Source organism: Aethalodelphis obliquidens, unplaced genomic scaffold (assembly GCF_003676395.1).
Source record: "Aethalodelphis obliquidens isolate GAN/ISIS:26980383/991018 unplaced genomic scaffold, ASM367639v1 scaffold25, whole genome shotgun sequence".
Lineage (NCBI taxonomy): Eukaryota > Metazoa > Chordata > Mammalia > Artiodactyla > Delphinidae > Aethalodelphis > Aethalodelphis obliquidens.
In genome coordinates, this window is record NW_020837969.1 from 30,241,463 (window position 1) to 30,266,658 (window position 25,196).

The window sequence follows — 25,196 nt, forward strand, 5'->3', positions numbered from 1 at the left end:
GTGCATAAATATGAGAGATTGTTCTTTTCAGATCATTTTAAGAAGTTTAGTATGATTAATATACAGTGTTGAAGAAGGGAAAGAGATGAATTGAAGAATTGACATGATATTTGGATTTTATCCTAAAGGTAATAGAGAGTCAATGAAAGATTTTAAGCAGGGTAATGATGTGTTCATATTTACATTTAGAATCATTTCTGCAATAGCATAGGGACAGGAATGCTGGTGTAAAAATTGGAGTAAGATAAAGCATTTAAGAGACTATTCCAGTAATCAAGGTGAAGTTTTACAAATTAATAGTGTTAGGAATAGACAGGAAAGGACAATTTTAAATGTTACTAATGAGGGTGAATTAGAAGAACTTGTAAATTGACTTGATTTATTCATTCATTTAATAATATATTAAGCATCACCTAGATGCCAGTTACTGTTCTATTTATTGAGGATAGAGCAGTGAACAAAACAGAAAAAGTTTTGCTGTCACTGAACATATAGTATAATGAATGTGGGAGGTCATAAATGATAATAGCATTCACTAAAGAAGTAGAAATCTAAGTGGGAGCATATTTTTGAGGGAGGATAATGAGTGTAGTTTTGGATATGTTTAACTTGAGGGTCCTGTGTAATATCCAAGGGATAATGTACTTTAGAGAGTTTTTTTATAGATAAGGAATTTAACATTGACACATTCTTCAGAGCTGATTCAGATTTCAGCCATTACATATACACTCATTTGTGTGTATGTATGTGTGTGTGGTTTTATGTGGTAGTATCACATATGTAGCCGTTCATAACTACCACCACCACGACCAATACACTGAACAAGTACCATCACAAGACTCTCTGTGTTATCCCTTTGGAGTCACACACATCTCTCCCCACTTCCTCACTTCTTGACCTCTGGTAATCACTCATCTATTCTCCATCTGTGATTTCAGGAATATTGCATAAATGTTATCATATAGTATGTATCCTTTTGAGATTTGTTTATACTTAGCATAATTTTCATGAGGTTTACCCAGGCTGTTTCATATATCAGCAGTTCAGTTACTTTTTATTACTGAATCGTATTCCGTGTTATGAATGTACCACAGTTTGTTTAATCTTTGAACGACTGAATGACTTAGGAGTTGTTTCCACTCATGTATGGGTTTTTCTGAGCACCAGTTTTTACTTCTTTAGGATAAATGTCCAGGAGTGCAACTTCTAGGTCCATTATTTGTTTTGAAAGAAGTTGCCAAGCTATCTTTCAGAGTGGCTATACAATGTTACATACTAGCATGTGTGAGTGATCCAATTTATATTCCTATTTTAATTGTTACTGTCTTATTTTGAAGTGTTCTAACCCCAAAGCAGCCTCAACCTGAGAGAGTAGATGGAGAGTAAATCTCAAACATATTACATAACAAATGATATTTAAATTTTAAATTAATTCTGTTTTTCAGTATGATTACCTGGGCTCTGATACCATGATGGTAACAAATAAAGTCATCGAAATTATTGGCCTTGTAAATTCGGTAAGTATTTTCCTTTTCATACTAGTTAGGAAAATTCATACTAGTTTTGAAATTATAATTTGCATTGCCTTGACATGGCATTTCTTTTTTTAAAAAATTTATTTATTTTATTTATTTATTTTTGGCTGCGTTGGGTCTTTGTTGCTGTGCGCGGGCTTTCTCTAGTTGTGGTGAGTGGGGGCTACTCTTCGTTGCGGTGCGCGGGCTTCTCATTGCAGTGGCTTCTCTTGTTGCGGAGCATGGGCTCTAGGCGCGCAGGCTTCAGTAGTTGTGGCGCATGGACTGAGTTGCTCCGCAGCTGACGTGGCATTTCTGAATAAAGTTATCCATATAAATTGAGGGTGGATTTGTCAAAAGATTGAATTAATTTCTTGGTTATTATAAAATAACATAAAAATTATTTTTTTCATGTATTTATCTCTTCTGTTTTTAGATGTTTACGCCATTTAAAATTACTATTGTGCTGTCATCTTTGGAATTGTGGTCAGATAAAAATAAGATCTCTACTGTTGGTGAGGCAGATGAATTATTGCATGCATTTTTAGAATGGAAAAAGTCTTATCTTACCCTAAGACCTCATGATATTGCATATCTATTCATGTAAGTATAATGTTTCAGTCTTATTAGAAATCAAAGATTTGTGATATTGATGTAGCTTAAATTAGGGAATTGTTGTTCATTTCTGACTATTCATACTTTGATTATCATGCACTCAGTCAGACCTCATGCTGTCTTTCTGGTTGTCAGACAATAAAAGAAGATTGCTAAAATTTATTTCTGTGCTTATCAACATTTACTATTGAGGAGATTGATATTTCAGGAAGTTAAACCAACTAAGGACTCTTGATGGTGTGTCTAGGTTTTGAATCCACAGTTTGTAACTCCAGAGCCCATAATCTTAATCATTACATAAAGAGATGGCATTTATCTTGTGAAGTTTATATCTTTGTTACGAGTTTTGATCAAAGCCTTGGTAAAGTAGGTTAAAATATTTTATCCTACTGAATTTTCTGCATTATTTTTAAATGTTAGTTTTCTAAACAATCAATTATAACTGTATACTTATAATTTTATTCATATAAAATTTACCAGCAATTATGATCAGCATGTCTTTCAATAAATCTGCATATACATATTTTTAAGTTGGCATGATAATATCAATATTTCCAGTTTATAATAGGGTCTAAAAGTTGTGTGTAGTTTATTTAACTAGTTCTTTAATAATTGGTACTTGGCTTGATTCCAATATTTTATTATTTTAAAAAATCTTACAGTGAAAAAAACCTTATGTGTGTCATTTATATATGTGCATGTGTATCTACAAGGCAGATTCCCAGGAGTAATATTTCTAGGTAGTATAATTCTAATTTTGATAGCTAATACCAGATTTTGGCACTGATTTTAGTGCTTTGCACACTTATCAATAACGTATGAGAAGGGTCTGTTTCCCCACAGTCTAGCCACCAAAGTGTATGGTCAAGTTTTTCTTCACCTTTGGTACCTTAGAAATGATATATTGGTATAGTTTTAATTTTCATTTCTTTTTCATGAGCCTGATGGTAGATAGCTAGATATCTAGATAGACAGGGATAGATGCATTTAGATATCAATTTCAACACAGATATAGATAAAAAGATAAATTTCTTTGCCTCGCGATGAGAAGTAGTTTTCTTTCTTAATTTGTCTTTTGACTTGGCTTCTTGTGTGTGTGTATTTTTTAACTGCCATACAAAATACTTTTATTTTTAAGGCAGGATTCATGAGGTTTTTATTTGATGGTTTCTAGAGTTTGAGTCATAATTAGAAAGGCTTCCCACTTCTGGGTGTGAGGGAAGTTTTAAATTTATTTTCCATGGAAATTTTAGAATCAACCTGTCTAGCTCCTATTTTTTAAGACTGTTAAATTTATAAATTGAGCTATAGAGAGCTGTTTAGTCTTCACATCTCACATTTTGTCTTTCCAGTTTTTGGTCATTCAGAAGTTAATTTCTCATAGGTTTTATACATTTATTGATAACTTTTCTTAGGAATATTGTCTTTCTGGTTGCTGTTGTAAATGTGTCTTCTATCTGCTAAATATATATTGTTTTTGTTTGTAAGATTACCTTAATTTCATATTGATTTTATATCCTATTGCCTTACTAAATTTCTTTGTTTTTAATCATTCTTAAGTCTATTACATTGTTTTTTTCACTCATATAATTATACCATCTGCAAATACAGGTAGTTTTATCTCTTGCTATTTAATTTTATATTTTCAGTTTCTTTCTCTGTTCTTATTGCTTTGGCTAGTTTAGTACAGTTTAAACTAGTAGTAGTAATAATGGTAACATGGGTCATGTCTGTTTTATTCTTTACTTTAGGGAATGTTACCTCATTGAGTAATGCTTTTTAGCTTTGGGGGCTAAAATGTAGGTTTGGCTCTGTGTGTGTGCACAGGCATGTTTTAGAATTTGAATAATAGTAGGGCAATATTCATAGATTCATACTATACCAACAATTTGAAAAATAATCTTTCAGGGACTTCCCTGGCAGTCCAGTGATTAATACTTCTCCTTCCAATACAGGGGTTGGGGGTTTGATCCCTGGTCGGGGAGCTAAGATCCCACATGCCTCAGGGCCAAAACACCAAAACATAAAACAGAAGCAATATTTTAACGAATTCAATAAAGACTTTAAAAATGGTCCACATCAAAAAATCTTAAAAAAAAGAACGAAAAATAATCTTTCAGCTTTTATAGGGATGACATAAGATACTCTTATTGGCATTCAATAGAAATAATTATAGTGATATATTTCCTAATCTTGAACCATCTTGCATTCCTAGAATAAATCTCAATTTTGACATGATGTATTATCCTTTTAATAGGATGTTGAAATTTGATACAGTAATAAGTGAAATTGGTGAGAGCATTTATCCCATTAGAAATGTAGAAATTATGGTACAGTCAGTCTCCTTGAACTTGAATAATACCCCTTCTTGATCCCTTGATGTTATTTTAATGCATCAACATACTTTGCATATGAGTAATGTCCTAGAATAAATACTATAAAATTATGATAAATAACAGTAATTATCTATTATTTTCTGGTCTTTGTACTCCAGAAATTTGTACTCCAGAAATTTATAATCTGGTTTAGGCCCTACAGTAGGAACAATGAACATAGCAAGCTTAATTTTTTAACCGTTTACAATCTGTCCTTTATTCAACAAATGTTTATTGAGATAATATTGCATAGTGATTCAAATTTAAACTCTGGAGGCCAACTGCCTGCATTTAACTTCAGCCCTGTCACCTAGGGCAATTGATGCTCTCTGCCTCAGTTTCCCTATATTTGCTTTTATTAGTTTTATTCTTTTACAGCTTTATTGAGGTGTAATTGACAAATAAAAATTATACATATTTAAGGAGTACAATGTGATATTTGATATATGTATACATTGTGAAATCATAAGCTAATTAACATATACACCACCTTACATAGTTAACATTCTTTGGTGTGTGGTGAGAAATCTTAAGATCTTCTCTAGCAAATTTCACATATACAATGCAGTATTATTAACTATAATCATCATGCTGTACATTAGACCTCCAGGACTTATTCAGCCTACATAATTGAAACTTTGTATCTTTGACCATCTCCCCATTTCCTCCATCTCCCAACCCCTGGCAACCACTATTCAACTCGCTGCTTTTATGAGTTGGATTATTTTAGATTCCACACATAAGTGTGATCATACAGTACTTGCCTTTTTATGTCTGGCTTATTTCACTTAGCATAATGTCCTTCAGGTTTATCCATGTTGTAAATGTCAGGATTTCCTTCTTTCTTGAGGCTGAATTATATTCCACTGTATATGTACATCACATTTTCTTTATCCATTCATCTCTCAATGGACGTTTAAAAAGTGGGCCTCTTTGGCATCATCTTGCATGGCTGGCAGTATTCACTGTACTCTCACCTTCCCTTGTGGGAGAAGTCATGGCTGGAGGCAGCTCTTTTGGCACTGAGCTGTGCTGCCTTGGGGGAATGGTGACATGGGTAAAGTGAAACTGTTTTTACCTTCTTCAATGTGTCTATTCTTGGATTTTTTGCTCCAGTGTGGCATGGGGCCTTTCCTTGGGTCTTGGGCCGCATCTGTGGTTGTTTGTCAAAATTGTTGTTTCTGTGGAGAGATGAGGGCTAAAAAACTCCTATTCTGCCATCTTGCTGATGTCACTCCAGAAGATTAATGTTGGTACATTATCTCTACTTGTTTATAGTTTACAGGAAGAAGAAACAATGAGAGTGAGAGCAAGAGCAAGAGTGAGAGAGAGACTCAAAGTAACATATAACAAAAGGGCCAAGTTAAAGACGTGCTAATCAAATTAGAAGTGAGAAGGCAGATTGAGGAATTTTTAAAAAATATTTATTGTTTTTACTTAATATAATTAATTTTTAAAAAATTTTTGGCTGTGACGGGTCTTAGTTGCAGCACTTGGGATGTTCGTTGCAGTGTGCAGGCTTCTCTCTAGTTGTGGTGTGCTGACTTACTTGCCCCATGACATGTGTGATCTTAGTTCCCCAACCAGGGATCGAACCCTCATGCCCTGCATTGGAAGCAGATTCTTTACCACTGGACCAGCAGGAAGTCCCAGGAATGTTTAAATTCAGTGAAAGGAGGTGGAAAGCATTCCAGGTTATGGAAACAATATGCCTGGAGACATGGGACTAAATAATAGTTCTTTTCAAAGAGTATGGAATTCATAGTTATAACTGGAGCTGAACCTCTGGAGGAGGGGAGGGATACAAGAAAAGTTGAAGGAGTAAAACAGTAAATCTTGATAACTGATTTGATGTGGAGACTGGGTGGCCGTATTAAGTAAAAAATAGCTATTATTGAATCCAGCTCATCAGGAGTATGCGTAGAGATAGGGGGAAAGTCTTATCTATTGGGAGAACTATCTTGAATGAAGAAAGAGTGTAAACAATACTTTCATATTGGAATGTAAAGCCAAAGTTGGGTGTTAAAGGCAAATACTTGGAAACAAGTGCTTATGTATAAACAATATCAGTGAGACAGAATAAGGGAGCAGTGGAGAGACAGTGCAATTGTGAAGTGCAGTGCAGTTGAGACTGAGGAGGCATTTCAAACTGAGAATTGCGTACCAAGCTTTTTTACACACGTCTTGGAATGTTTGTTTTGGCTGGGGCTCTAAAGATGGCAGAATATGTTTGGAGCATCTGTATCTTAGTGGTTGAGAGTATGGCTCTGCATTCAAACTGTCCAAGTTCATATCCTTCAGCAGCACTTACCTGTGCTGCCCTGAGCAAGTTACTTGTACTTCCCATCTGATGTTTGATTTGTTCAGTGGGGAAAAAATAGTATCTAATTCACTGGCTGGATTTGAGGATTAAATAGAATCGTTTATGTAAATCCATGAGAATAGTGCTATTATTATATGGCAGTTTATACGGACTCTTCTTCTCAAAGCAGAAAAAAATAATGGTACGTTGTAGAACAATAAAATCATTCCAGTGAGAAAATGGTGAGCTTTTCTACATTTGAGTGAAAACTTTTAATCCATACATTAAAACTATTTGTCATTGTAATTCAGCAAAATGCTTTTGATTGAAATGTTTGATCAAGGCTTTAGTAACCCTAACCACACGTCACAAGAACAGTAAAGTCATCAATAACTTGGATCCATTGGATACGTTTTAGGAACCCAGATTGCTTAATCTCATTTAATGAAGACTATTTTACAAATTTGAAGCAGTTAACTACATACGGAAAGATTGTACTTCAATTTGCTTCAGACTAGAAATTTATGAACTACAGACAAATTACTAGCAGGAGTTATCACATGTGAATTGTTTGTCAAAATTAACTATAATTATATACTTATTTATTTAGCTATAGAGATTATCCAGATTATGTGGGAGCAGCATTTCCTGGAAAGATGTGTGTTACCAGTTATTCTGCAGGAATTGCTTTGGTATGTAATTATTTAATCTTATTATTTGAAAAAAATACATTTAAAAATTACCCAGTATTACAGCATATATTTTATACACTTCACATTTATATCTACATTTAGAGATTGCATTTATATTCCATCACTCTTAGAACTTTGAAGTACGTAGAAGTACTTTGAAGTATGTAGAAGTATAGTATTCTGAAGTACAAGTGTCTTATTGCAATTATTTGGAAGTTAAAGTGGAATAAAAATATAATAAATACACATGTATCCCTTATTATATAGAAGAGTGTATTATGAAAAATTATCTGTAAAGATATTTCTATAACCAAAATAGATTTTTTTTCTTGTAGGTATAAAATTGGAAAAATAGTCTTATAGATAAATTAACTTCAAAATCAAAACAAATGATGAACCAAAATGTATGATAAAAATCTGTTAAAATGTTTCAAATTTTTCTACGTAATATTTAAAAGAAACTTTTATGTCTATTTTAAATATTTATAGTTCTGATAAATATTTTATATTTAAATAAATTATTGGTGTAATTAGATGCATCACTGATAGAGAAGTAATTCATTGAGCCTTTCCCCCACCTATTGATCCTTTTTAAAAATAAGTTTAAGTACTATATAGTATTTTTAAATTACAAAGTAATTTATGTTATGCATGTCCATTTTTAAAAGAACATATAGAAACATAAAAGGAAACATATAATCTGGCGTCTTCCCAGGGATGAAGCAATAATCACTGTTAACATTTTGATTAATATGTATCTCGTACTTTGAGTTTTTATCTGTTACTGTGGCTCCCCATTATATGTTTTTGCAAAAATGGGATTTTGCATACATATTTTTATTTCTGATACTCTTCCAATTATTTTTATTACAGAATTTATGCATGCATGCATGTATATGTAAAATTGTTTAAATTGTAGCTATACAAAGCAAAGTTTGTTAACAAAACTCTCTTCTTTATCCCCTTCATGAAGTCCTGTAAGAATTTATAATTTCTATTTAAATTCTCTGGTAGTTCAGTTTATTTATTTAAAAAATATATACTTTGACCCCTATTTTGATTAATAAACTTTAGACAACATTGGTAATATTATCTTTGACATATTTAATCCACTCTATTTGTCATATATATTATGACGTTTTTATTACTTTATTAATACTTATAATAGTAATCTATATTAAACACATTCTTAAATATTATATGTATATACATAATATATGTAATTATATATTATAGATGTTATACAATATAATACACAATAATATATATTAAATATTATTGCATAATATATTACCATCTTAATGTATTTATGTTTTTATTTATATTAATTATTTTAAAAATTCTTTTTACCTTATGCAAAGTCCATTGATTATTTGCTATGAAAAATGAGACATGTAAAATAGTACACTTCTCATATCCATTGTTAAGAGTTATAAAATTTATAATTTATTTTATAGAACTTTTGTGCTTTGTCTACAGGTTGATTTTTAAGTTAAATCAATAAATATTTTATGGTATTATGAATATAAAAATGATATTAACTCTGAATCAAGAAGTAAATATGTTGCTATTCTGGTAAAGCTTTGATGGCCAAAAGAGGTCTTGTCCATTTTTTTCTAACTTATTTTACTTCTGTGGGCGGAACCAACTGCCACAGAAAATTAAACTTCATCTTCCTTTTCTTGGAATTCTTTGCTCTTTTTCTGGAATAACTCAAGTTTAAAAAATTTTAGACGCAGTGTATATAAGTGGCAAACACTGTTATTTTATTAATGAAAACACTTTTGCTTTCCCTCCACATTTGATTGGTAATTTGGCTAGGCTTAGAATCCTAGTTCTAACATCCTTCTCTCTCAGCATTCTGCAGATTGATGTATTGTGTTTTTGTCAACTCATTATGAAGTGAAAGGATGGCAAGGAAATTGAGGGTGTTTGTAAGAGAATCTGAACTGCTTAAAGGAGGAGAGAAGTCAGTAAGGAGGTTAGGAACAGTGAAAATGTAGGAACATGGTTTGGTTGTGCTGATGGGTATGCAGATTGTTGTAGTTGAGGTGCTAGTGGAGTTATCAGGAGAGACAGCAGGTGGTCAGGATGTGGGATGCACAGAGATGACGGAGGGCTTGCAGTTATTGATAAAAATCTGTTGACAGGGTCTAGAGTGTGAACCATAGGAATGAGTGGGTGAGGCAGGATGTAGGATAGAATTATTAGAGGAGTTGAATTCAAGGAATAATGCTTTTACAAAGCTTTCGTACTTATATTTTTATAAACCTTTATATTTCTTTGTTTAAAAGCTCTTATACTTTTACCACAATTGAATATGTCTCTGAACAAGAATTGTTTTTTATGCTTTAAACATAATATAAATTGTATCCTGCTGTATCATTCTGCAAATAGATTTTTTTTGGTTTCCACTTAAAATTTTGAGATTTAATGGAATTACAGTTAATTTTTAAAAGGCTTTGTTTTTTAAGAGAAATTTTAGGTTCATAGCAAAATTAAGAGGGAAGTACAGAGATATCCCATGTAGTCCCTGCCCACCCCCACACATAACCTCCCTCACTGTTAACGTCCACACCAGAGAGGTGCATTTGTTACAGATGATGGACCTACACTGACACATTACAACCACCAAAAGTTCACAGCTTACATTAAGGTTCATTTTGGTGGTATACATTGTGTGAGTTTTGACAAATATATAATGACATATATCTAGCATTATAGTGTCATAGAGAGTAGCTTCACTGTCCTCAAAATCCTTTGTGCCTAGTAAATTTTTTGCATCGGTGCTTGATACTTTATTATATTAATGCCACACTGTATCCTTTATGATTTTCATGGGAATTTTGGTTGTTTCTATTTTTGCCATTACGAACAATATTTAATAAACATCTCTATACATAACTCTTCCAATTTCCATTTGATCTTTTTGTAAATTGAAATGCAGTTGACGTACAACATTATGTTAGTTTCAGGTGTACTACATAGTGATGTGACATTTGCATACCTTACAAAAAGTCATGACAAGTCTAGTAATTGTCTGTCCCCATACAAAGTTAATATTATTGACCTTATTTTATATGCTGTATATTATACCCCCATGGCTTATTTATTTTATAACTGGAGGTTTGTACTTCTTAATCCACCTTACCTATTTCACCACCACCCTACCCCCTCCCCTCTGGCGGCCACCCATCTGTCTTCACTACCTGAGTTTGTTTTCATTTTCTTTTGTTTGTTTGGTTTGTTTTTACATTTCAGGTACAAGTGAGAGCATACATATTTGTCTTTCTCTGTCTGACTTATTTCACTCTGTGTAATACTCTCCAGATAGACCTTCCATGTTTTTGCAAATGGCAAGATTTTTATTGGGGGGGTGTATAGTTGTTTTACAATGTCTTGTTAGTTTCTGCTGTACAGTGAAGTGAATCAGCTGTATGTATACATATATCTTCTCTTTTTTGGATTTCCTTCCCATTTAGGTCACCACAGAGCATTGAGTAGAGTTCCCTGTGCTATACAGCAAGTTCTCATTAGTTACCTATTTTATACATATTAGTGTATATATGTCAGTCCCAATCTCCCAGTTCATCCCACCCCCCCACCCCCTTTCCTCCCTTGGTGTCCATACATTTGTTCACTATGTCTCTATTTCTGCCTTGTAAACAGGTTCATCTGTACAACAAATGGCAAGATTTTTAAAAATTTATTTTATTTATTTATTTGTAGTACGCGGGCCTCTCACTGTTGTGGCCTCTCCCGTTGTGGAGCACAGGCCCCTGCCGTGCAGGCTCAGCAGCCATGGCTTATGGGCCTAGCCGCTCTGTGGCATGTGGGATCTTCCTGGACCGGGGCACAAACCTGCGTCCCCTGCATCGGCAGGCGGACTCTCAACCACTGCGCCACCAGGGAAGCCCTAAAATTTATTTTTTGTTTTTTGACTTTTTATTTCATATTGGTGTATAGGTGATTAACAATGTTGTGTTAGTTTCAGGTTTACAGCAAAGTGATTCAGTTATACATATGCATGTATTTATTCTTTTTCAAATTCTTTACCCATTTGTGTTGTTACATAATATTGAGCAGAGTTCCCTGTGCTATACAGTAGGTGCAAATGGCAAGATTTTATTGGCTGAGTATTAATCTACTGTGTGTGTATGTGTGTGTGTGTGTGTATACATACATATATATATATATGCATGTATGTATATGTATACACACACATGTCATATCTTCTTTATCCGCTCATCTAACAATGGATACTTAGGTTGTTTCCGTATCATGGCTATGGTAAATAATGCTGCAATGAACATTGGGGTACATATCGTTTAGTATTAGTGTTTTTGTTTTCTTTGGAAAAATACCCACAAGTGAAATTGTTGGATTATATGCAGTCCAATTTTTAATTTTAAGAGGAACCTCCATACTGTTTTCCATAGTGGCTGCACCAATTTACAGTCCCATCAACAATGCACAGGGGCTCCCTTTTCTCCACATCATTGCCACCACTTGTTTTTGTCTTTCTGATGACAGCCATTCTGACAGGTGTGAGGTGGTTTCTCATTGTGGTTTTGATTTTAATTTCCGTGATGATTAGTGTTTTGAGCATCTTTTCATGTGTCTGTTGGCCATCTGTTTGTCTTCTTTCGGAAAATGTCTATTCACGTCCTCTGCCCATTTTTAAATCAGGTTTTTTGGGGTTTTTTTGATGTTGAGATGTGTGAGTTCTTTGTATATTTTGAATATTAACCCCTTATTATATATATTGTTTGCAAATATTTTCTCCCATTTAGTAGTTTACTTTTTAATTTTGTGGTTGGTTTTCTTCACTATGCAAAAACTTATTAGTTTGATGTAGTACCATTTGTTTATTGTTACTTTTATTTTCCTTGCTTGAGGAGACAGGTACAAAAAATCAGGGAACATGATAACTTCAACTTTGTTCTTTATCAAGATTGCTTTGACTGTTCTGGGACTTTTGTGTTTCCATACAAATTTTAGAAGTATTTGTTCCAACTCTGTGAAAAACGCCATTGGTGTTTTGTTTTTTTTTCCGATACGTGGGCCTCTCACTGTTGTGGCCTCTCCCATTGTGGAGCACAGGCTCCGGACGCGCAGGCTCAGCGGCCATGGCTCACAGGCCCAGCCGCTCCGCGGCATGTGGGATCTTCCCGGACCGGGGCACGAACCCGTGTCCCCTGCATCGGCAGGCGGACTCTCAACCACTGCGCCACCAGGGAAGCCCCCTCAGCTTTTATTTGTTTGGGAATCGTGGTCTCTTCTTCATTTCTGAAGCACAGTTTTGCTGGGCATAGAATTCTTGGTTGACAGGTTTTTTTCTTTCAGTATTTTGAATATATAATCCCCTTCTCTCCTCACCTGAAATATTTCTGTTGAGAAACCTGCTGATAGTCTTATGGGGGTTCCCTTGTATGTAACTTGGTTTTTTTTCCTCTCTTCTTTCAAAATTCTTTCTTTGTCTTTACTTTTGACACTTTAATTGTAACGTGTCCTGGTGTAGCCCTATTCAAGTTCAACCTATTTGGGGTCCTTTGTGCCTCATATACTTGGATGTCCATTTCTTTCCCAGTTTTTGGAAAATTTCAGCCATTATTGCTTTAAAGATACTTTCTGTCCCTTTTTCTTTTCCTTCTGGAATTCCCATGATACGGTTGTTGGTGTGTGTGTGTGTGTGTGTGTGTGTGTGTATGTGTGTGTGTGTGTTTGTCCCATAGTCCTGTAGGCTTGCTTTCTTTTTCATTCTTTTTTTATTTTTGCTCCTCTGACTGGATAATTTAAAATATTCCTTCCTTCTAGATCACTGATTCTTTATTTTGCCTGGTTGAGTCTACTGTTGAAGCTCTCTATTGCATGCTTCATTCGTGTTTTTCAGCTCTAGGATATCTCTTTTTAATGGTTTCTGTTCCTTTGTTGAACCTATTTTGTTCATTCATTGTTTTACTACTTTCGTTTGGTCATCTGTGTGTTCTTGTAATTCACTAAACTTCTTTAAGGCGATTATTCTAAATTATTTCTCCGACACTTCATAGATCTCCATTTATTTTGGGTTAGTTATTAGTTAGTTATTTTGCAGCATTTTCAGTTTGATTTGATGGTGTCACATCCACCTGATTTTTCTTGCTCCTTCATTCCTTACTTTGGTACCTGTGCATTTGAGTTATTGGTCTCCTCTTCCAGACTTTACAGGCTCACTTTGGCAGAGACAGTTCTTCACTAAACTGACAGTTCTTCAGTTTAGGTTTCTGGACGTGTCCTTGGGCAGGCAGGATCTATTTTTGGGCAAGGCCACTGCCCAACCTCTGAGGTCAGGGGAGGGGGTACCACTGGCTATTAACTGTTGGATAGGACTGATAGTGAGGTTCCCTGCCCAAGAGAGGCAGTAGGATATACTCTGCGGTTGTTTAGATTCACTGGTCAGGCTTCCTAGAAGGTCAGGACAGGGAACTTTACTCAGCAGTAGCTGGGAGGTGAATTAGCTTCCGTGCCCTGGCAGGGAGCACATGACCTGCATGGCTCATTGTTTGTGGACCCACATTAAGCAGACTGTGCCCTTAATTCCTTGGACACATGGGGCCACTGGGTTTTGCTCTGAAGATGGGGAAAACCATGGGCTGTGCTCTCTGTTCAAGTGCCACTGTAGGCAGGGTTGTTGGATGGACAGCACAGCTTCCTGTGTGCTCTGGCTAGATTCGTTGGTTGGGCTTTCTGAAGGCTATATGTAGCAGTGGGAAGGGCTATGAATTTGTGTCCTTGTCCAGGTGTAGTGGGAAAACCAGCTTAGCTCTTTGTTTGTGGTCTTGACTCAATCTAACTGGCACTCCAGGTTTCCTGGCCAAACAGTGCCACAGGCTTTGCTCTGTGAACAATCAGTTCTGCCTGCCATACTCTCTGCTCAAGTGTTGCTGCACTATGCAGCTACCAGGTGTTCTGACCAGGCTTCTGGTCAGGGGGAGCCGGGAGCTATACTAGGCCTTAGGCAGGGCTATGAACAACTCCCCTGACTGGGTGGAGGTGGGTAGCAGACCAGGTCTCAGGGCTGGCAAAGCTTTTCATCTGAGGACTCAAATCAGGCATTCCCATACCTCATTGACTTCCCTTGTCATACTGTTCCACTGTCCTGGCTCTGCAGATGAGCACAGCTGCTAGTTGGCACCTACAGGTGCTATAGATGGGAACTCGGCCTGCCAAGATGCAAGCAGTGATTGCTGCAAGCCCTTCCTGCCTTCTCTGTCATGATCAGATTCCCAGGGGTCAAATCTCACTCATCCTTTGTGATTCTTATGAGGTAAGATCAGAGTAGGGGCTCCCAGAAGTGATCCACAATACTAGGGGATCTGGATGTCCACTCTAGGCTCTTTTCCCACTTGAGGGACTGTAGGCTCTGGGAAGACCTCTCGGTGTGGTGCTGTACCAGTCTTGGGTAGGGGCAATGCATTCAGTGTATATCTGCTCCTCCTAACCTTCTAATGAGGTCTGTCTTGGTCTCTGGTACAGGGGCTGCTTCAGCCTTACCTCCATGTTCTAGAATTTTCTCAGTGATGTCCACGAATAGTTGCTAGTTGTTCTTCTTGTGAGGGGGAGTGAAGTTGGGAAAGACCTATGTTGCCATCTTGGTGATATCACTCCTGTTGCAATTTAATTCTTACTACGGACCTGGAGACAATGAGGGGTGATGAGACAAATGTCCCAGGTATTGTCATTAAGTGTCATTTTTTTAAATGTAGGGGCTCTTTCATTGTTTTTTTTTTAATTAATTAATTTATTTTTGGCTGCGTTGGGTCTTCGTTACTATGCATGGGCTTTCTCTAGTTGCGGCGAGTGGGGGCTACTCTTCGTTGTGGTGCATGGGCTTCTCATTGTGGAGCACGGGCTATAGGCACACGGGCTTCAGCAGTTGTGGCATGTAGGCTTCAGTAGTTGTGGCTCGCGGGCTCTAGAGCTCAGGCTCAGTAGCTGTGGTGCACAGGTTTAGTTGCTTCACGGCATGTGGGGTCTTCCCGGACTGTGGCTTGAACCCATGTCCCCTGCATTGGTAGGTGGATTCTTAACCACTGCTCCACCAGTGAAGCCCTCTTTCATTGTTTAGAGGGAGGCTTACTCTACGGGCAAGGGACGTCCAGGGATATTTGTTCATGTCACTCCAGTTGTTCCCACCCCAAGTTTCAGATTCTGACCCCTTCCACACCAAACCTGGTAGGTTTGATAGTTAAATTGGAGCTGGAACCCGACAGTACTTATAGCTAGGCCCTGAGTTTGGTCCCCAGCTGTATCAAACCAACAAGTGCAGGAGGTGATAGTCACTACAGTGCTGCTGCAGAGGCTTTCTGATTGCCTATTTGCATTATCAGTTGTTCATTTACAGTTTTTCCTTTCTGCTTTTCATAATGTGCTTCCTCTAGCACTGCCATAAGAAGCCAGTTGACCCCAAGATATTTATTATAGCTTGTCTTTATAACAGTGAAGTGCCTTGATGTTCCTCACAACTTGGCCTCTACCTGCACCTTAACTTATGCCACATTTGGCAAAATTTGAGAAATTATGATGTCATTGCATATCGTGAATTACCAGTGTCCCATTTCTCCTTGGCAAGGAAGATATTTATGCACCCATTAAATATGTGACAGCCTAATCACAAGAATGCTTTCCTGAGGGTCTGTTTTCCGTGGTTTCTCCTGATACTAGTTACTGTGTCATTGAAAATCTTGGCAGGAAGCAGATAGCGTACTTACAACTGAGGAATTTGGTTATGTGGCCACTTTGTGAGCTGAGGGGTGGAGTATCATGTGGACTCTCCTGGATGACCATGAGAGCTGTCCTAAGAAATTAGGTAAATGGAAGATCATGGTCCATATAGCCAAAAATCTAATGTAAAAATAGCTCTTTTATATAGTTAGGACAGTTATTTAAGAATTATCTTAAAAGCATTCAATTATTAAATCATGGCAAAGCTAGACATAGGCTCAATATGCTTGTATCTCAATAAAATTTCATAAGAAGATCTTCAGCTTCTTACTTGTCCAATGAACTGCATTTCCATAATCTTAAGTATTTGATAAATCAATAAAATGTTCATAATTAGAAAAATATTACTTTTACCACCCTTCAGTGAATTGTCTTTTATTTGAATTTTCTTTGTTGTTAATGTAGTATCCCAAGGGGATAACTTTGGAGGCATTTTCAATTATTGTCACCCAGATGCTGGGACTCAGTCTGGGCATATCATATGATGACCCAAGGAAATGTCGATGTTCAGGAGCCATCTGCATAATGAGTCCAAAAGCCATGTAAGTTTTTAAAGAATAAGATTTATTTATTTGTTGTATTTATTTTATTTTAAATAACTGAAGTGAAAAATTTTAGTATTTGCTTATAGCATGAATTAACTATAAATGGACCAAGGACCACAAAATATAAATATGAGATTTTAAGCCTAAGAATAGTATGGTGGGAGGTTAGCATTAAGAACAGTCAAAGATAGCAAATCCAGTCTGCAAGATACATTAGCAAAGGAATTCTCCATAGGCTGTGTATTTTAAGAAATCACTTAATAAGGATCTTTAAAAATATGTCATAGGCCAAAACAAGTGACCTTTGTTTTTAGACAAAATTTTGTGTTTTGCTTTTAGAGTATATTAATGTTGTGGAAAAACTATGATCTAAAGAATATAATATTTGTGTGACTTTGGATAAATTACTAGGCCTTGCTTAGATTTATTTTTGTCATCTTTAAAATGGGAATGATTATGCCTGTTCTCCTACTTCACAGAGTGATATAAGAATAAAATGAGAAAATAAAATGGGAAGGTGTTTTTTAAATTGTAAAATCCTACAAGTGTGTGATGGATTAGTTACAGTGATTTCTAAATTTGCCAGTGTTCCCCACATAGTGTATCGTACAAGGGCTACAGCAGATGTCATTAGTGTTCTACAGTTTTTATTTGTAAAAAGGGCCTATGTTAAGTATGACCTATTCATAACTGAAGAACAATCAAAAGTCAAAAGTGAAAAGAAGCCATTAATTTCTGAAAACATGCTCTTTTTATAGTTACTTCTAAGCACTACCTAAGGTTAACACTTACTTTCTAAAAATAGCTCAAACACTAACATATATATTTTTATATACACACATTTTATTACAATTTAGTTCTCCATGGATTATATATAAAAACAATATTTTATATGTATAAAATATATAATTTCATTAAATTAAATGTATAATAAATTAATATAACATTTATTAAATCAAATATAAAATTTATATAGCTATATAAGCAATATGAAAATTACCATTCTGGGCCTATTGTCCATTTGGCCAACTATTCTCAAGTATGCTATGACAAGATGTTTTGTGTAGGTCACCCAGAGTCTGGGATTAATGATAATAAAAATAACAAATATTTACGTTGTGCTTGCTATGTGCTAGAGACTATTTCAAACACTTTACATATGTTAAGTCATTTGATCCTCACATCTCTTTAGGGTAGGTCCTGTTATTCTGATCTTTACAGATAAGAAACTGAATTATAAAAGGATAACTATCTGTGGTCAGAGAGCTGGTTGTGGCAGTCCTGAGTTTTGAACCCAGGCATTCCGGCTTTAGAATCTGTGTTAATAAGCCTTTGGATTTGTATGGTGCTGTATGACATTTAAACTGCTTTCATACATATTGTCCAGTTTCTTAAAAAACTTTTGTGATGTGTGTAGAGCAAGTATGATCTTAATTTTTACAAAATCTAACAATTTTATATGCATATATATGTAAGATATATAAATGAACATATAAGATCTATCTATAAATGTAGATAGATATATCTTTTGCATTTCTAGAGTACATCTCATTCATTATTTTATGTAATTTTCAAAGAAGGCATGTGAGTAAGTAAGGCAACTATGATTATTTCCATTTGTCTTTTTCCATGTGTTTTTTTTTTTTTAAAGCCCTGGAGTACAGAGAGCCTAAATGACTCTACATTGGATATACAGATAATAAGTGGCCAACTTCAGCTGATATCAGTAATGTCACCAATGATTTATTGGGTACTCACTATAAGCCAAAGAGTTGAATTAGGTACTTTACTTGTTTATTAACATTTAATCCTCATAACAACCCTAAGAAGTGGATGGGTACTATCCGTATCTTGTAGATGAGAAAACTGAAACTTGGAGAGTTTGATCACTTTGCTTAAAATCTCATAAGTCACAAGATTGGTACTAGTCAACAGGTTTATCTGACTCAAAGCTTTTGTTATTTTCTCTACTCCATATTGACTTCATATAGAGGACAGTTAATATATTGGAATTAATTTAAACCAAGTAGCAAAAGAACATTAAAATATATTCGTACAAACTTCATTCTTTAGTTCAATAATCCTTCTAGTATATTATTTTGATGATGCAATTTATATCTACTTTTTAAAAGTGGATAACTTTTAACATAGTCTGAACAAACAAATAGTTCAGAAGTGGAGGGAGGAAAGAGCATAGAAAGTGGCAAAAGCTATGAATGTAGGAACTTAGGGAAAACTCATGGTGAAGGTTTGCTTACCTATCCAGTTGCATCATTTTACAAAAAGGCAAAAACATTTAGAAGGAGTATGGAGTTATCAGTTATCCAAAGAAATTGAATTATTTTATTCTTATTGCTTTCTCTTAATTTCTTACTAAGACCAATTTTATTAAGCTATGGGAATTTGATTGGGGAAGAGGAGGTACCATCTTGGAGTAAGGAATACATTGAGGGGAATGTGGGCTTTGGAATCTTTCACTTGTTTGCTATTTTCCCTAACCCTTATTTTTCTCATCTGAAAAATGAAGATCATGATAGGTACATCTCACAGTTGTTGTGAGGATGCAATTAATCAAGTAAGTTACTTATCAGTGTGCTGGTATCTCTTCTTATTTGAGGAATAGAAAGACCTAGGAGGTATTAAAATGGTGGTGTAGGGATACACAAGAACAGTGAGAATATGGAATGTTGGGAAAGAAGTGTAGACAAGAGACAGACCCTGAAAGAAAAATGAAATACTGTAAGATGCTGTCAAGTGCTAACTCCAACTTCAGAAAAATGGTAGAGAGTACAACATTTTTTTTGCATAATTTCCTTCTGTCACATAATTTCTCTGTTCTTTGAATACAGAACTTAGGCTAGTTATATCATAGTTTCAATAAGCCTTTATAAAATAATTTGGGAGCAAAATAACATAGCATTAGAATTTAGAGTGCAAAATCGCAACCAAATGAACGTTAGGAAAAACTTCAGATAATTGATTCAAGTAAACTTTGGGAACACACATTCTTAGTTAAGAACTGCCATATGGGCAGCGAAAAGGTGAATAATTAGGGATTATATACAGTTAGCTATAAATAGTTCCCAGATCAAAAATATTATACAGTTTTTTTATTTAAAAGTTTTCTTCACCGTTCAGTTTTGGTGCTAAGATCATCAAAATTTATGGTTTATAGTAAAATATCTATTAATATTTAATAGTAAATATTTTATTGAATTATTTACTGTTCAAAGATGAAATTTTGAGTAAAAAGTACCTGAATTTGGAGTCTTAGATAACTGTGTGTGAATACTGATCCTGCTAATGTACAAACTATCTGAGTTTGAAGAGGTTTCTAGCTTCTCTAAACTTTAATTCAGTTTCTATAAAATGTTGATGACAATACCAACCTCTCTGGTTTGTTGTGAGGATTAAATAATCAAGTGAATAAAATATCTGGCTGATAATAGGCACTCAATAAATGTCAGTTACCTCCTTACCTTACAAAGTTGTACTGCATATGCAGAGTGACTCATCTTATGGAAATATTGTCTGAAGTTATTTTTATGAGTGGTATATGGACATAATTATGTTAAATTTTGATTAATATACAATTTCTGTGAAATCTTTGAGAAAGCTCAGGACTAAGCACAGTACAGTCTGTTTAACGAAAGTTTGTTGTTATTAGGAAGAATCAACAGACAGTTGGTTCTATGTTTGCTTAGAACTGTGCAGGTAATAAGTGATACCAACCATAAAGATGACAAAATTCCTGCTTCAAACAACTTACAATTCAATGAATTATCTATCATATTATATATGTAGTACAAACCTATGAATAAACATTGAAAAACCATTGAAATAGAAGAGATTCAAACTTTCAAAGAGTTTGATTCTTAATTTGGTCAAGGGAAAGATAGAGGAAGTAGAAGTTTGAAGAGTTGTTGATATACATCTGGGAATTTACATAAATGGATATTTGGTTGTCTCCGTCCGTGCCATTATTTCAGTTGTATTTCACCTAGGCAGAGGTATCATACACATACATAACCATATTTTTTCTGTATATGCAAGAATTTACATACAACCACACCCATTAGCTCAAAACTTTCTCTTAGGTAGATTTAGTTTGTAATGCATATAAAAAATAAAATTTATCTATTCTGTCTTTTCTTCCAGTTTTACTGAAATATAACTGACATATAGCGCTGTATAAATTTAGGGTGTACAGCATAATGATTTGATTTACATCCATCATGAAATGATTATCACAATAAGTTTAGTGAACATCCATCATCTCATATAGATAAATAATTAAAGAAGTAGAAAAATTTTTTTCATGTGATGAGGACTTTTAGGATTTACTCTCAACAAATTTCATATATAACATAGAGCAATGTTAATTATATTTATAATATTGTACATTACATCCCTAGTACTTACTTATAACTGGGAGTTTGTGACTTTGACTGCCTTCATGCAGTTCCCCTTCCCCCCACACATCTGATTTCTTTTTCTATGAGTTTTTTGTTTGTTTTGTTAGTCCTGTTATACAACATAGTGATTTGATATTTCTATACATTTCAAAATGATCACCATGATGTCTAGTTATATGTCACCATACAAAGATAATACATAGTTACTGTGTTCCCCATTTTATTTTAAATATTTTACTTGTATTTTTTTATTTTAAATATTTTATTTTATTTATTTATTTTGGCCGTGCTGGGAGGCATGTGGGATCTTAGTTCCCCGACCAGGGATCGAACTGGCACCCCCTGCAGTGGAAGTGCAGAGTCTTAACCACTGGACCGCCAGGGAAGTCCCCACAGTACATTTTATACCTGCGATTCATTTATTTTGCAGCTAGAAGTTTGCACCTTTTAATCTCCCTCACCTATGTCTTCCCCCCTCCCCCCCGGAAACCACCTCTTTGTTCTCTGATTCTATAACTGTTTCTGTTTTGCTCTGTTAGTTCATTTGTTTTGTTTTTTAGATTCCACATATAAGTGAAATCATACAGTATTTATCTTTCTCTGCCTGACTTATTTCACTTAGCATAATGCCCCCTAGTTCCATCCATGTTATCACAAATGGCAAGCTTTCATTGTTTTTTATGGCTGAGTAATTTCCACTGTGTGTGTATATGTGTGTGTGTGTGTGTGTGTGTGTGTGTGTGTGTGTGTGTATGTATGTGTGTGTGTGTGTATGTGTGTGTGCGTGTGTGTGTATATATATATATATATACACACACACGCACACACACACACACATACACCACATCTTCTATTCCCATTAATCTATTGATGGGCACTTAGGTTGTGTCCATACCTTAACTATTGTAAATAATGCTCTAATGAACATAGGGATGCATGTATCTTTTCTAATTTGCATTTTTGTTTCTTCAGATAAATACACAGGAGTGGAATTGACAAATCATATGGTAGTTCTGTTTTGAAATTTTGAAGAATCTCCGTACTGTTTTTCATAGTGACTGCACCAATTTACATTCCCACCAACAGTGCATGAGGGTTTCCTTTTCTCCAGATTCTCGCCAACACTCGCTATTTGTTTTCTTTTTTGATAATAACCCTTCTGACAGGTGTGAGGTAGTATCTTCTTGTGATTCAGTTTCCATAATGACTAGTGATGTTGAACATATTTCCATGTGCCTGTTGGCCATCTGTATGTCTTCTTTGGGAAAGATCTATTCAGGTCCTCTACACACTTTTTCAGTTGGGTTGTTTTATTGATGTTGAATTGTATGAGTTCCTTGTATATTTTAAATATCAACCTGTTATTAGCTATGTCATTTGCAAGTATCTTCTCCCATTCAATACGCCACCATTTCATTTTGTTGATAGTTTCCTTCACTGTACAAGAGCTTTTCAGTTTGATGTAGTCCCATTTATTTATTTTTGCTTTTGTTTCCCTTGCCTGAAGAGACAGATACAAAAAAATATTACTAAGATCAATGTCTAAAGAGCTTACTGCCTGTTTACTTCTAGAAGTTTTATGGTTTAAGTCTTACATTTAAGTCTTTAATCCGTTTTGAATTTATTTTTCTCCATAGTATGAGAGAGTAGTCTAGTTTGTTTCTTTTGTATGTAGCTGTTCAGCACAATTTATTGAACAGGCCGTCTTTTCTCCATTTTATATTCTTGCCTTCTTTGTCATAGATTAATTGACCATAAGTGCGTGAGTTTATTTCTGGGCTTTCTGTTCTGTTCCACTTATCCATGTGTCTGTTTTTGTGCCAGTACCATACTTGTTTGTTGACTGGCACTTTGTACCATAGTTTGAAATCAGGGAGTGTGATACCTCCAACTCTGTTCTTTTTCAAGATTTCTGTGGCTATTTGGAGTCTGTTGTGCTTCCATACAAATTTTATAATTATTTGTTCTAGCTCTGTGAAAACTGCCATTAATATTTTGATAGAAATTGCATTGAATCTATAGATTTCCTTGGGTAGTATGATCATTTTAACAGCAATTGATAATGGGATTGTTTTCTTAATTTCTCTTTCTCATAGTTTGTTGTTAATGTATAGAAATGTATCACATTGTATCCTGCACATTTACTGAATTCATTGATCAGTTCTAGTGGTTTTTTGGTGGTGTCGTTAGGATTTTCTATATATAGTATCATGTCATCTGCAGAAAGTGACAGTTTTCTTTCTTTGTTTCCAATTTGGATTCCTTTTATTTCTTTTTCTAGTCTGATTGCTGCGGCTAGGACTTCCAATACTATGTTGAATAAAATTGGTGAGAGTGGAAATCCTTGTCTTATTCCTGATCTTGGAGGAAATGCTTTCAGCTTTTCACATTTGAGTATGATATTAGCTGTGGATTTGTCATATGTTTAGATCTGAAGTGAGTCTCTTGTAGGAAGCATATGTATGGATGTTGTTTTTGTATCCATTCAGCCACTCTGTGCCTTTGATTGGAGCATTTAGTCCATTTACATTTAAATTAATTATTGATATGTATGTACTTATTCCCATTTTGTTAATTGTTTTGGAGTTGTTTTTGTAGTTCTTTTTTGTTGAGGTCCTCTTCCTTTTTTCTCTTTTCTTATGATTTGATGCCTACATTTGGTGTTATGTTTGGATGCCTTTCTCTTTTTTGTGTGTATATCTACTATAGATTTTTGGTTTGTCGTTACCATGAGGTTTGTGTATAGCAATATATATATATATGCTTGTTTTAAGTTGCTGATCTCTTAAGTTCAAACACGTTTTAACAACCCTGCATTTTTACTTCCCACCCCCAATGTTTACGGTTTTTGACATCACCTTTTTGTTTGTGTATCCCTTAACTACTTATTGTAGATGTAGATGATTTTACTACTTTTTTTTTTTTCTTTTTTGTGGTACGCGGGCCTCTCACTGCTGTGGCCTCTCCCGTTGCGGAGCACAGGCTCCGGATGCACAGGCTCAACGGCCATGGTTCACGGGCCCAGCCACTCTGCGCCATGTGGGATCCTCCCGCACCGGGGCACGAACCCGTGTCCCCTGCATCGGCAGGCGGACTCTCAACCACTGCACCAATCAGGGAAGCCCTGATTTTACTACTTTTGTCTTTTAACCTTCCTACTAGATTTATAAGCTGTTGATTTATTACCTTTGTTGTATATTTGCATTTCCCTATAAGATTTTTTCTTTTGTAATTTTCATGTTTCCAGTTTTGGCCTTTTCTTTTTCACATAGAGAAGCTCCTTTAACATTTCTTGTAAAGCTGGTTTGGTGGTACCCATTTATTAGCATTTGCTTGTCTGTAAAACTTTTGACCTTGCCATCAAATCTGAATGAAAGCCTTGCCAGCTAGACTATTCTTGGCTGTAGTTTTTCTTCCTTTCATCACTTTAAATATACGGTGCCACTCTCTTCTGGCCTGCAGAGTTTCTGCTATAAAGTCAGACGATAGCCTTACGGGAGTTCCCTTGTATGTAACTTGTTGCTTTTTCCTTGCTGCTTTTAATATTCTGTCTTTATCTTTAATTCTTGTCATTTTCACTACAGCGTGTCTTGGTGTGTTCCTCTTTGGGTTGATCCTCTTTGGGACTCTCTGTAACTCCTGTACCTGGATGTCTGTTTCCTTTCCCACCTTAGGGAAGTCTTCAGCTATTATGTCTTCAAATACAGTATGTCCTCTGCCCCATTTTCTCTCTATCTTCTCCTTCTGGGGCTACTATAATGTGACTGTTAGTATGTTTGATATCGTCCCAGAGGTCTCTTAAGCTGTCCTCATTTCTTCTTATACATGTTTCTTTTTCCTGTTCAGCTTCAGTGATTTTTCACTGCTCTATTCTAGCTCACTGATTTGTTCCTCTGTATCATCTAACCTATTGTTGATTCGTTGTGGTAGATTTCTTATTTCATCTCTCTTTGTTTCTTCTTTGAATTTTCTAAC

At 35.2% G+C, this 25,196-nt stretch overlaps 1 protein-coding gene across 2 annotated transcripts in view; it reads left to right on the forward strand.

Annotated features, from left to right (window-relative positions):
- ADAM32 (ADAM metallopeptidase domain 32) overlaps window positions 1–25,196 on the forward strand; it is a 164,824-nt gene that overhangs the window by 48,231 nt on the left and 91,397 nt on the right. For both annotated transcript variants that reach the window (XM_027122882.1, XM_027122883.1), the window contains exons 8-11: window positions 1,446–1,517; window positions 1,951–2,117; window positions 7,417–7,498; window positions 16,667–16,803. In XM_027122882.1, the coding sequence (XP_026978683.1) occupies window positions 1,446–1,517; window positions 1,951–2,117; window positions 7,417–7,498; window positions 16,667–16,803 (458 nt within the window). The remainder of the gene's footprint in view (window positions 1–1,445; window positions 1,518–1,950; window positions 2,118–7,416; window positions 7,499–16,666; window positions 16,804–25,196) is intronic.